Below are 14,346 nucleotides of genomic sequence, written 5' to 3'. Positions count from 1 at the left end.
AAAAAAAAAAAAAAATGGTGCCAGGTACCACAACAGCAACAGAACTTTGCTGTTTTCTGGATAGTATTCTTTTCTTTGTTTTTTTTAATGGAATGTGCTGAATATCTATAATTTTGTTCAGGTGACTGCAGAACCTGGAAAAGCTGTTTCTGCTATTGATGCATAACATACTGGTATTATTGGTCTTTTTATATAAATATAAATATATATATATATATACATATAGATATATAATTCAAATTTTTGGAAACTAACTGTGCTGTCAACTTTGGAAAAAGTCATCCCAATTTACTGTGTTGAGTTGGCATTGTACAGAAATTGACAGCCATATTGGTCTAGAAATGTTAATTTTTTTCCATTTGTATAGGGGTAACGCACTGTATTAAATATGTAAGGTCATATCTACGTGGGTTTGATTACAGAAATTAATAAAGTATTCTCTAAATAATGAAAAAAGTAAGATAAGACTACAAGAGCAAGAAGCAATTTAAATATGTTCAGGGATCATTTTCATCTTCAGAATTAAGGATTATTTTAATCTTACATCATTGCCTTTTCTCTTTTACTTTCCTTTTTAGTTTTATTTTAGGATTCCCTATTTTGAATGTTCATACAGAGATTTCTTTAACTAAAATATCAAATAGTTTCTCTGGTGTGAAAAACTATAATAGTACACAGGATCCTAATGAGATAACTAATAATGTGAAATAGAAAGTAAAGGGCTAAAGTTGTAGGGAAAGCGGAAAGGGTGGGGGAAAGGTAATAAGGGAGAGGAAAAAAATATGAGAAAATGATAAAATGGAAATAAAGTGTTCGTAAATGGGGAGGGGAGGAGAGGGTGAAGGGAGGGCAGGGACAAGGGGAAAAAATGAGAATCAAACCTATCATGTAAAGGTATAGGATCCCAATAATGAATGTAACTGTATTGTATACCTAGATTGTACCAATAAACTCAATAAAAAGAAAAAAATTTTTAAAAAAGAAACTTTACAGAATCAATGACAGAAAACTTCCCAGAGGGGAAGAATTTGACATACAGTGAGGCATATAGGACTCCCAAGTAGCCATGATCAAGAAGCAAAAAAAAATACACCTAGACATATAATAATCAAAATCCTGGAAATCCAACAGCAGAACAGAATACTTCAAGCAGTTAGAGAAAAGAAACAAATCACATGCAAAGGAAAGCCCATCAGAATCACAGCAGACTTTTTAACACAAACCCTCAAGGAGAGCCTGCAGTGAGATATTTCAAGTCCTAAAAGATAACAACCTCAAACCTAGACTGATGTATCCTGTAAAACTATCTTTAAAAATTGATGGATAAATGAGATACTCCCACGACAACACCTGAGAAATTTCATGAATGCCAAACTGGCACTCCAAACACTTCTAAACAATATCCTGGAAGAAGAAAACAAAGTCCACAACTCCATAAGTGTCAATAGAGCAAAGAAATTAAAGGCAAGAAATTAAAGGGAGAGAGGGAAATTTTTAAAAATGAAAGAACCAACAACAGGAAAATAACACAACAGTACATAACAGTTATAACCATCAATGTTTTGTTTTGTTTTGTTTTTTGAGACAGAGTCTCACTATGTATGTAGGTGAGACTGACCTGGAATTCACTATGTAACCCAGGCTGGTCTCGAACCCACAGCGATCCTCCTGCCTCAGCCTCCCAAGCGCTGGGATTACAGGTGTTCACCCCCACGCTGGGCATAACCATCAGTGTTAATGGCCTCAATTCACCAATCAAAAGAAATAGGCTGGCAGAATGGATTAAGAAGCAAAACCCAACAATATGCTGTACACAGGAAACCCGCTTAATCCACAAAGAAATTCATAGACCGAGAGTAAAAGGATGGAAAACAGTCATCCCTGTGACAGGAGCCCAGAAAAAAACAGGGGTAGCTATCTTATTTTCAGACAGACTAGATTTCAAACCAAAACTAATTAAGAGAGACATAGAAGGTCACCACATCCTTGTAAAGGGAACAAGAGTAAGAAATGATAATCATAAATATATATGCACCAAATACTAATGCCCCCAACTATACAAAATAAGAATTAATGGATATGAAAAATGAAATAAGCACTAATACAGTTGTAGTGAGGGACCTCAATATTCCACTGACAAATACACACACACACACACACACACACACACACACACACTCACTCTCTGCCCGTGATCAAATCACCTTCCAGAAGCTCTGCCTGTGAGCACATTCAGGCTGTATCATGCGTACTGCTTTCTTGAAATTTCCTCTGCCAGATTAATTAATCCAGTATCCCTTAATCTGAATCTCCTGCAGTCTGAGGACATGAGCAAAATAAAGACAAATTTTTTCTGCCAGAGCATAAATACAGGGCCTGGAGTCCAGCTGCCATTGGTATACATGTTTCCAGCTGAAATCTCCTGAGCCTGGTTTTTACATTCTGCATTTCTGTGAGCATTTTGGTCTTGTGAGCACTGATCAGAATGTCCCATCAAATTGGATTAAGACATTCTAGGGTTTTGCTAGTGTGCATCTCCAAACCTTTATAAAATCCACCTGTGAACCACAAAGGTTTCTGAACCACAAGGTCAAATATATTCACAGCAGTGACCTAACCCCTGGTACCAAAATCTGTCTTAATCTCTTTTCTTTCAATGAAGCACAGTATCCAACACCCTCCATTTAAAGGTGGAGAGGTTTATTTTGGCTCACAGTTCAGAAGTTTTAGTTCATGTTTGTCAGGTTTAAACACGGGAACAGGATGATGGACAGGCCTGGGTGAAAGTAAGCTGTTCACATCATGGCAGCCAAAAAGAGCCAGGAAGCAAGAAAGAAGAGTGAAGTGAGGAGCCAAGAAGGAAGATAGACCCTGCCAGGCCTTGTCCCCCAATAACCTACCTCTTCCAACCGGACCCCACCTCATAATAACAAGTCAGCTATCACACACACATACACACACACACACACACACACACACACACACACACAAACACACACACACACACACACCTGCCCCATGATTGAACCACTTTCCAGAAGCCCTGCCTGTTAGTACATGAGGCCTTTCGGGGATGTTCTCAATCCAAACCATGGCACAATGGAATATTATATTACTCTCATGAAAAAAGAAAGGAACTTCTGGTACCATCATATAATGTACATTTCACAGAATTAAAAAATATAGATAGACATTAATATATAAGAAGCTGTTATTGGCTGAATTGCAACTCCCTAAACATTCATGTGTTTTAAATGCTAACCCCTAATCCTGCTCAAGTAACTATATTTGGAGATAGATACTTTTAATAGATAATTATGGTAAAATAAAGTTAAGATAGAAACAAGTACAAAAGAAGACCATGTGAAGGTACTAGAAAAGATGTCCAATTGCCAGTCACATAGAAGAAACCAGCTCTGCCAACATCTTGATCTTGAAATTCTGTCCTCCAGACTTTGAAGAAATAAGCTTCTGATGTTTAAGCACCCAGTCTGTGGTACTTTGTTGTGGCAGTTCCAACTACCTAATATAGATGCTTTTCCTCATTAATAATCGGGAAATAGAAATCAAGACTACCAGGAGATTCCATTATCATATCAAAAATAAAGACAGAGCCAGATGTGATAGCCCATGCTTATAATCCCAGCTACTCAGGAGGCTGAGGTAGAAGGAGTAAAGAGAGGGATGAAAGTTTAAGGCCAGCCTGGGCAACTTAGCCAGACCCTGTCTCAAATTAAAAACACAAGAAAACAAAAAAATTAAAGAGGACTGGAGATATAATTCAGTTCTCCCTGAGTTCAGTCTTCATGAAATGGGTGGGTGTGTAGATGGATGGATGGATGGATAGATAGGAAAATAATAAATGTTCATAAAAATAGGGATTAATGGAAACTTATACACTACCCTATGGGATACAAATCAGTACATCCAATTTGAAAATATTTGAACACGAGTACTGTGATGGTTCAGTTAAGTATCTTTATTGTGGTCATGATTACATGAAGCTAAAATGTGATAAAAGTATTTCTGTACTCATAGTACCTAAATTATGCATATATAGTTGATAATTAAATAAACTTTATGGTTTGTACCATGTTGATTTCTTGTTTGTCATTGTACTATAGTTACGCAAGATGTTGACATTAGGAAGTGAACAGGACCTCTTTGCATATTTTTTTTCCATTTCCATGTCTAAAAGTCAAATCTAAATGTCAGCAAGCTGTACTCCCTCCACGGGTTCTAGGGGAAAGTCAGTTCCTTACCTCTTCCAGCTTCTGAGTTCCCTGTAGAGCTTGGCCAAGTGACTACATCACTCAACATTGCCTCAGTGGTCACATCATCCTCCCTTTTTGTCTGTGTTCTCTTCTGAGTCTGTTATAAAAATACTTACCAACTTTAGGGTCCATCTGGGTAATCTAGAATGATCGTATCTCATAATCTTTAACTTAATCACATCTTTGAAGAAACTTTTTCCAAATGAGGTAACGCATATGTTTCAGGGATTAAGACATGAGTATATCCTTTGAGGGGCTACCATCCACTTCTACAGCTGTTAATCTCATAAAAAGAGGCGAGCCTCCTCATGAAAACAAACAAACAAAAGCCAAGTATGCCTAAAGATCAAAATTTCAGTTTAAGGAGATACAGGGAATAAAATACAAGGATGCAGTAAACAATTAAGACTTAGGGCCAGGGATCTGGCTGTGATTCCGCCACCTGCTTTACAAGCACAAGGGCCCGAGTTTGATCTCTGGTACAAAAAAAAAAAAAAAAAAATTGACTGAGTGATTGCAGAACAAAAACTTAGTTTCTTCAGCTTTTAAATTACAAGAGGGAAAAAAGAAAGAAGAAACTTATGGTATATGAGAAACAAACCTAAGAAACATCTGATTGTATTCTGGGACTTTATTTGGATCCTGATTTGAAAATGATTTCCTTAAAAGAAGTAACAGGGAAATTCGAATGTTAGTTGGTTGTTTTGTAAGTACTTATAAATTTGAATATTGAAATGTTTTCTTAAAAGAGCCTTGTTCTTTTAGATATCTTACTGAAAGATTTATGGATAAGATGGTATTCTGGAACTTTAATACAGTTAGGGGTGGAAGAAGTAGATAGGTTTATAAGGCGAGTAGATGGAAATTAAGTGATGAGTATATGAGGATGCATTATACTGTCTCTTCTACTTTCATATGTTTGAAATTTTCCCCAAGAAAGTTTTACATTTTTAAAGGTTGCCCCCCAACAACTGATGTGGTGTATTGTATTGTTTTGTTTTGTTTTGTTTGAGACAGGGTCTCACTGTGAAGTTTAGTTCAGGCTGGCCTTGTACTCACTATGTAGCCCAGGCTAGCGTCCAACTTGCAACGATCCTCCAGTCCCCCAAGTGCTAGGATTACAAGTGTGCACCACTAAACCTGGTCCCAAATTGGTTTGCAATGCCTGAGGATAAGTTTGACAACCAAAAGAATGACCCACATACCTTTTCTACATGGTGATCAGTGAGGCTGTGATGGCTGCACCATGAGCTTTTAGTTATTCTAGTTTATAAGTAGAGTCTAAGAAAAGTGCAAAAACACCTATCCCTTTAAGAATATGTCTATTCAGGGACTGGGGATTTAGCCGAGTTGTTCTGGTGCCTTCCTCACAAGTGTAAGGACCTGAGTTCAATCCCAGGTACCAAAAAAAAAAAAAAAAAAAAAAGAATATGTCTATTCAGTGTGTCTTCCTAACCAAATTCTCTCAAACCACTCTACCCCACCCTTCAGACTGAATTAGATATCACCCTCTTGTGCTCTCCCTGTGCCCTCTACATTCTTTCATAGTGTATTTTAATTGTGTAACCCATTTACTTCTCCTGGTTTCCACATTATACAATTTCTTGAAAAATACTAACCTTGTTTGCTCATTTTATTCATATATTCATTCTTCCTCACTCCTGCACTTTACATTGGACCTAGGAAGCTCTCTCAATAAATGTTTGGTTGAGTGATGGGGAGGTAGCTATAGAGAACTGGGATTGCACTGGTAAATAAAATGAAAAATACATCCCCTACTTAATCCGTTCCTCAAATAATCCATCTTTTCCCAGGACTACCAAGATAAAGCTACAGAGCTGCTTTGAATTTTTTTCTTCTGCCATTTTCTGGCTGAGCTGTAATTTACTGCAAATGAAAGATGGCTAAAGAGTAAGCAAGGCAGCACAACAGAAAATGGGTTTCTGCACATCATATGCTGCTGATTTTCACTGTTTTCTAGGTTACATAATGCAATGTGTTCTTGTTCAAATGATTGTCTTTCTGTGCTATTTATTTTGCTCTTCTTTGTGTATCAGAATTCTATATAGATTCCTTCCTAGTCTGACTTATTGTTATGCTTTAAAATAGTAATTAGAACACAACCTCCTTGAAAATATTCCAAGAAATACTCTAAAAATGCAATTTTGTGCTAGGGATTATTTTGATAGTTTCTTACTGAATAGCAACCTCCGTGAAACTTTAAGAGGCTCGTAAAACCTTAGAGCTGGGAGAAACCAGAGTAACATGCTTCCCATTCACATACATATTGGCCCTTACAAAAGATAGCTTTTTGTATCTTCATGCTATATTAAAATACTATGTTTTGTCTGGTCTCCAAATCTGGACTTCTAAACTAGTACTTTCCAAATCTAGATATTTTAGAAAATAGGACATATAACTAACAAATCTTACCTAAAAGTGAAAAAATGTATAATATTATCATTTTGTTTTTACCACAGTGTTGGTTGATTTCTCATTTGTATAGAAAAGAACTGAATAAATCTTAAATGTTAAAATGTAATTACTGGACCTTTTAAACTTAGTAAAGACTTAAAGACATCTTTTTCTCTTTAGGTGATACGGGACTATAATCTTCAGCTGTTTTTACAAGAGAATGCCGTGTTTCACAAACCTCAGCCCTTCCAGTTCCAGCCCTGTGACAGTGATACTGTAAGGGAATTCCATATTCTTGACTCCTTTATTGTTAACTTGTGTTTGTGCTCAAATAACTTACCATCCTTGGAATAGACAGGAAGAGCTTAGTATGTCTCTCGAATTTTGTGACAAACTGTGAAGATGAAGAAAAACCATGACATTTTTTTCTAAAATGTAGCTGACACACTTATTATCATTATGCTCACCATTTTGTACTGAGGTTAAATTATAAGACAAGTTAAGTTACCAAAAGCCTGAAAACAACTGAGAGAAGAAGAAATATTCAACATATTCAAATATAAAGTATGTCTTTTGTCTACGAAATTCTTAATGTTACACCCTTCCAAAGAAACCACTGGTTAAATTTTAACCAGAACAGAATTAATAAGTGGAATAATAAATATATGCATGGAGATGTTTTGGTTGGTTTTATAAAAAGTATAGTCCTTTGATAATTCAGCTTTTAGAATGTTAAAGTATTAATATAAACCCCAAGCTGGCAATTTTTAAAGCGCAGACATTAATCATACATTTTTTGAGTTTATAAGAAATGTTTATCATTGTTTGAGTTTTTCTTAAAAGCCAAATCATTAGTTTAATAACATGAAAAGTGAAATCTAATGTCTTCAAAATGAGAAAGCAGATATTGGCATCACTAGCACCTCCTGTCAATATAGACAAGCGAAGAGGGAAGTCAGGTTATATTTATAAGGTCTTTTGGTACATTTTGTACATTTAGATGTAATTGGAGGGGTTATTATATAGTCCCAGGGTTTGATAGTATCGTTTAGTAGAAATACATGTGCTAGAGGTATGTCATTACTTTTCTTACATTTTAAGTAGCCTTATTAGTGGTTATATAAATAAATGTAGGAAATCAGTATTTCCCTCTAGATAATAATCTTTGCCCTTTACATAAGTGATAGTTACTATCAATCAGCTTTTTTATGTACTGCCTCAATGACATTGTCCTATAATTGACTTCTGTAAAGTCTGAGATTAAGTAGAATGTTAGAAGATACAGAGTATGGCAAGTATATCTGGCTTAATTTTAAAGTGTGACTAATTTGAGATTATTTTATCTTTGCCCATTTGCCTAAGAAAAATCAGAGAAACAGCAGCTCTCATCTCTCTTTTCCAAAGTCCAACTGGGCTAAGACATAAGTTCTTCTTTGTTTCCTAAGACTACTCAGTGTTCTTAGCTATTGTGACCCTAAATTTTGCCTTAAAATTCTAACTCTATGCTGTTTTCTGTCCTTGTGCAATCTTTACTGGGCAGAGTTTAAAAGCCGCCCAACTGGTGGATATTGAGCTCTCCCCTGTCAGTGCTCTGAGAATGACCATAGCTGAGGTATATGGGGCTGTGGGTAAAGGGTTGGAGGGATGGGATGTGTGGGTCTGCATGTTAATGAAGGGTGGGCCTGGTGTTGGGATGAAGCTTGTATGTATGTATACAGGGCCACTGATTGCATCAGCTATTTCCTTCTGTTTTTCTCATATAATTTAGGAGTTTCCTTTACTGTATACAGCGAAAAGATGTGAGCTTCTTATGGCCAGATTTTTTTTTTTTGTACCGGAGATTGAACTCTGGCCCTTGTACTTTCAAGGCAAGCGCCAGAACCACTGAGCTAAATCCCTGGCCCTAGAATAATATTATGAATGAATGACACATACAGCTTTTGTGATTGAAATAGTAATGTTCTTTCTGTGCTATTCTGTTTCCTGAGGACATATATCGAACACTTGAGCAATTAATTTTTTATAATGAAAAATGATAAGCAACTATGCTTTCATAAAAAATATTCAAGATTATCAACCACTGAAAAATCTTTAGGATAATAATTTTGAAAACATTAACTAAAAAGTATTTTGTGTATAGTTTTTGTTTTTGTTATAAATTAAATATTCTTTGCCCATTAAAAAATGAATTCCAGTTTTTTTTCTCAGTGCTAGAAATCAAACCCAGGACCTTGTGTATGCTAATAAGCAAAGTGCTCTACCACTAAGCTATATCCTTAGCCTTTTCTTTGTCATTATAGCCATTCTGGTGGTTGTGAAATATTTCATGGTGGTTTTGATTTGTATTTGCCTAATTTCTAATACTCTTGAGTCTTTTCATGAGCTTATTAGGCATATCTACTTTGGTAAAATATCTATTCAACTATTTTATCCATTTTTATTGGGTTGCTTTCCTCTTGTTATGAGTTACATTTTGAAGATGAATTGAAGTTTACTCTGCAGAGATTGAGAAACAGTATGTCAGGAAGTGAAAGCAACAATTGAAAATAATAAAAGTAATAGGTGATACTCACTGTACATTTATTTTATGCTGTATGTTTTTCTAATTGAATTACTGTATTAACTCATTTAACCCTCATGATAATCCTAGATTTTGGCAGGGTACCAGGGATTGAACTAGGGACTTACTTGCCAGGGGGCAGCACCACTGAGCTAAATCCCTGGCCTGTGTAGGTATCACTTTTATTACCTGTTTTGTAGTTGAGATTTGTTTAAGGTCACTCAACTATTAAGTACTGAAACTAGAAAAGTTTGAAAGTGCATAACCTGTTTCTGAGATGCCAGGTAGTCTTGAGATGATGGAAGAGAAGCTGAACAGTACCACAGATGTGGGTTGCAACCAGATTTTATCTAAGGAGTTTTATCATAGTAGTAAATAGAGAACTATGGGATGTTTTCAAATAAGGCAGTAATATGATGAGATCCATTGTGGAGACAGGACAGTATTGCTCTGTATTTTATCATTTGAATTAGGAACTTTAATCGCTAAAATTTGATCTAAATTTAGGCAAGATATATTTAGGAAAGTCATAAGACTTTTAAAGTATCTAGTATGATAAAATGCAGCTCATGTTTTCTGCTCAAGTTTTGGAAGGTTTTTTTGTGTGTATGTGGGTGTGTGTGTTTTGGTTTTTTTAGTGTTTTTTCTTTTCTTTCTTTCTTTCTTTCTTTCTTTCTTTTTTTTTTTTTAAGACAGTGTCTTGCTCTGTAGTTCAAGCTAGCCTTGAGCTTACCATGTAGATCAGACTGGCCTTGAACTCACAGCAATCCTCCTGCCTCAGCCTCCCAAGTGCAGGGATTACAGGAATGTACCACCATACCTAAGATTTTTATATACTGTCTTAAAATTTAAACAAAAAAATAACTTTTTATAGAATCCATTTCATGTTGCAGCATTTTCCTACAAAAGTCTGGGATAGCCAACAAAAAACGTAATTACAGTGTTACTAGAGGAATTTAATTAAGACATGGCTTTATTGCCCTGCCTTGGCTCATCTTTTATTTCCTCTGATAAAATTCCATTTCATGTAATTTCAGTATTTGATTATTTTGACTCATGCTTTGGAATGGTGCACCAAACGAAATAATCAAAATGGTTTTATAAAGCAACACTTCTGTCTACTCTCTTCAAACATAAACTGGGGAATTCCACAGTATTGCATTAACCAGAAGATGATTACAAGTGACAATGAATAATGGCAAGTTTGGCTGATATAGTAACTTAGTAGCTTTCAGATGGTTAATATTGAAAGGAGATTTTCATGTTCATATTTCCATATAGAGTTATTGATTTCTAAGGTGCCCTTTCTTTGTTTCCTCCTATTACCATTTCTCAGATGATACCAAGTTAGAAATCCTTCTAAAATTATTAAAATACACATTTACTGCCAAAATGAGTTTTTAATGCAGAATTTTTCTGAGGTACCCTTAAACATCTTTCCCAAAGGATACTCTGTGAAGCAGAACTGACATACATTTACTAACATTTCAGTGTAGGAGAGTCGTTCATCTGCCACACAGTCATATTGGTGGTACATATTCATATAGTTGCTGGACCAGGAGAATTCACAGGTTTTGGTGTCCAAAACTAGCTATTTAATTTTTCTAACTCAGCTTCCTTTTGTATAAAATGACTACCTTAGGTATAGATGTTCACTGCTTGTTTTTGTAGTTTCTTATGTATCTTTACATAAAGTAAGTATTTTTTCCTTTTTATTTCGGTTTTGCTCCTAATTCCTATAGGAAATACCTAAATATCAGATGTAGAGGACATTATATAGATTATGAATTCTTTTTTTTTTTGTTATCGGGGATTGAACTCTGGTCCTTGAGCTTGCAAGGCAGGCCACCGAACCACTGAGCTAAATCCCCGGCCCTTCTTTTTTTTTTTGGTACTGGGGATTGAACTTAGATTATGAATTCTTAAGAGTACTCGGCTTCCTTATTAGACTGCTCACTACAATTCTCTTGGGACTTCTCTTATTTTTATTTTACAAAGTAGAGTTCATCAACTGCTTTCTTAGCATTTTATAAGCTTACAAGACAATCTGTATGGAAAAAAATAGTAATCAATTTCTGACATTTAGTATCCATTCTTACTTCTCTTAGGACTTTGCACTTTTTAGCACCTCTGCTTCTTAGTACACCTTCCTTCCATTGCCCGAACTAGTTATGAATGTCCTTTGAGGTATTTCCTCATATCCTGTGAAAATGCACAAGTTCAGTGAGAGATGGGAAGTATATTATAAAAAACACACATATTAATAAAATTAGATAAGTACAGTATGATCTTTAAAGGAGAGAAAAACAAGTTTCCCCAGGTTTCCTGGTGAGAATAAGAGAATTCTTTCCCCTTTACCTTCCTTGAATTGTAAATAAGACCCTCAGAGATGATGTCAGCAAAAATCTAGCATTTAATTTCTGATAAATACTTTCCTGGTGACTATTTCTAATACTTAATTCTTCTGTATATTAACAATTGTATTAAGTAAAATGTCCATTTGCTTTAGGAATTTTGCGTGTTTAGGTTTTAAGTGGAATATTTTATGTATCTATTAAAAATAAATATTTAACAAAAACTGCCCTTGTCTATAAAAGACTCCAAAGGGTTAATATAACATGCAAAAATTATACTCAAAAGCGCTGGGGATTTAGCTTAGTGGTTCCACCTCCTGCCTCGCAAGTGGCAAGGTCTGGAGTTCAATCCCTGATACCAAAAAGAAAAAGAAAACAAATTATACTCAAAAATTCTCATTAATATGGGTGGCTTTTCCCACTTGTAGAAATTTTGTACATAGCACTATCTCATAAACTTGAAAGATTGTGATAAAGAATCTGTAGGAAATCTTTCTGCTGGATAAATACTGTTGGGTACAGTATGCAAAACTTAAAGGTTTTGACTAAAGACATGAATTCTGCTTTCTAGACCCGGCATTGTTGATTGGTGTTCAAAGAGGTTGTCCTTATTTCTTCAGCTTTCAGAAAGGGCTTGTTTTTCATAGAAAGCCTACCATCTGTACAATAAGTCCCCTTCTCTAAGCAAATAGTGGTCTCTAAGGCTTTGCATAGAAAGTATAGGCACACAGGAAGTTTGCTTGGGACTTGGGATTATAGCTCTTGAATGAAAACCTCTGAAAGAACTGCCTAAATAAAGATGTACTCCTCGTGAAGCTATTCATTTAGTCATGCCTTTCTGCTGGACAGTACCAGACACAAGATTTGCTGTTGCTGCTGCCATCGCTGACATATTGGGCAGGTGTTTTTGTGTTTATTCTGGGACATATTTTTTTCTTAGATTTGCTTTTGATATTCTAACCCAATACACGGGAATAGTGCTCCTTTAGCAGAGATACACTGTATGGTATATCTTTTTCCAGAGGTTTCCAAAATTTCCCCAAGGCTCAGACCACACCAGTTCTCCACTCTACTCCTCTGAGAGACTACACATACAACCCAGTAATCTGGAAAAGTTACGGCTTCTATCCCAAGTGAAGGTGCTGCTAGCCTTACATAATTGGAATAAGTTTGGTCATATTTAAGAGGCACTGCACAGCGGGCCATGGTGGCGCACGCCTATAATCCCAGCACTCAAGAGGCTGAGGCAGGAGGATTGCTGTGAGTTTGAGACCATGGGCTACATAGTGAGTCCCAGGTCAGTCTCAACTACGTAGTGAGACCCTGTCTAAAAAAAAAACAAAACAAAAACAACAACAACAACAAAACAAGAGGTACTGCACAATTCCTCTCCAAGGTATGTGATGTTTTAAATAGATGACTTCAGGCTCTATAGTCTCTTACTAAAATTTTTGGGGCCTAATGTATTTCAAAATTGAGAATTTTTCAGATTTTACAAAGGAGATGCATGTACCACATATTGCATTATACGCTGAGTGGGGCATGGAAAAGCACCCTATAATCATGTAGTTGTTTTGCAGGAAAATATTTGAATATTCATACAAAGTGAAATAAATAAAAACAATGAATGACATCTCTTTAGTTCAAGTCAAATTTTGCTTCACATTTCAAAGTTCTGCCTCCAAACTTACCAAAAATAACTTGTGATTTTTCAGAACCTTTTTTGAACTTATACAAACATGGGTGTTTGGCATGCAATAACTTACAAGAGCCAGCTGTTTTTTTGTTTTGTTTTGTTTTCACTTGGAGGTGGAATCTCAGCATGTTGCTTAGGCTGGGCTAAAACTTTTAGGCTGAAGCAATCCTCCTGTCTCAGCCTCTGAGTAACTGGAACTACAGATGTGTGCCACCAAGCCTGTCAAGAGGTCATTTTTAGAAATAATTATAATTAAATTTCTTAAAATACCTATATGTTAGTAAACTTCATAAAGAATAGATTAAGTACTTAACCTGATAAATTTCTTATCTACCTACCAATAAACTAAAAAGCACAAAAAGTACATACCCCTAACATGAGAGTCGATAAGATTGTTCCCAGTACACAACACTGGGATAACAACCCTGAAACTCTTTTTTGAAGCTGGATTGGAATAGTACGTTTTACTGTATTAGTGTTTCTCATTCGCCATACAGATCATCATTTTTTCCCTTTCAAATGGTTATATTTTTGGGTAACTTGAAAAATAAGACTATTTCTTCTGTAAAATTAGCCTTTCTCTCCTAGGTTATGTTACCCTTCTAGGCAGGTGGCTCAGTCTGAACTACATGTGCCCTTGTAGTTACCTTAAAATGAACTGAAATTGTATCTTCTTCTTGTTATTTCTGGCAGTACTAGGGACTGAACCCATGGCCTTCCCACTGAGCTACATCTATAGTCAGTCTGTCCTTTCTTCCTTCCTTCATTTATTTATTTGGGGTTGGGGGACAGGATCTCACTAAATTGCTCAGGTACCCTCAAAGAGTGCTGGAATTTTTTAAAAAAGGAATGAGCCGGGCATGGTGGTGCACACCTGTAATCCCTACACTTGGGAGGCTGAGGCAGGAGGATCGCTGTGAGTTTGAGACCAGGCTGAGGTACATAGTAAATTCCAGGTCAGTCTCAACTACATAGTGAGACACTGTCTCAAAACACAAACAAAAATAAATAAATAAATAAAATTTAAATTTAAAAAAAGGAGTGCTG

At 35.8% G+C, this 14,346-nt stretch overlaps 1 protein-coding gene across 4 annotated transcripts in view; it reads left to right on the top strand.

Annotated features, from left to right (window-relative positions):
- The window catches only part of Fchsd2 (FCH and double SH3 domains 2), a 282,704-nt gene that overhangs the window by 197,066 nt on the left and 71,292 nt on the right, over window positions 1-14,346 (top strand). For 2 of the 4 annotated variants that reach the window (XM_010603234.1, XM_033764200.1), the window contains exons 10-11: window positions 6,870-6,965; window positions 8,230-8,301. In XM_010603234.1, coding sequence (XP_010601536.1) covers window positions 6,870-6,965; window positions 8,230-8,301 — 168 coding nt within the window. The remainder of the gene's footprint in view (window positions 1-6,869; window positions 6,966-8,229; window positions 8,302-14,346) is intronic. The other 2 variants (XM_010603233.1, XM_010603232.2) reach the window with 1 other exon arrangement.

This window comes from Fukomys damarensis, unplaced genomic scaffold, assembly GCF_012274545.1.
Source record: "Fukomys damarensis isolate Sample0158 unplaced genomic scaffold, DMR_v1.0_HiC HiC_scaffold_16, whole genome shotgun sequence".
NCBI classification, from domain to species: domain Eukaryota; kingdom Metazoa; phylum Chordata; class Mammalia; order Rodentia; family Bathyergidae; genus Fukomys; species Fukomys damarensis.
Note: the sequence above shows the minus strand (reverse complement) of the source record. Positions and strands in the feature narration are given on the sequence as shown.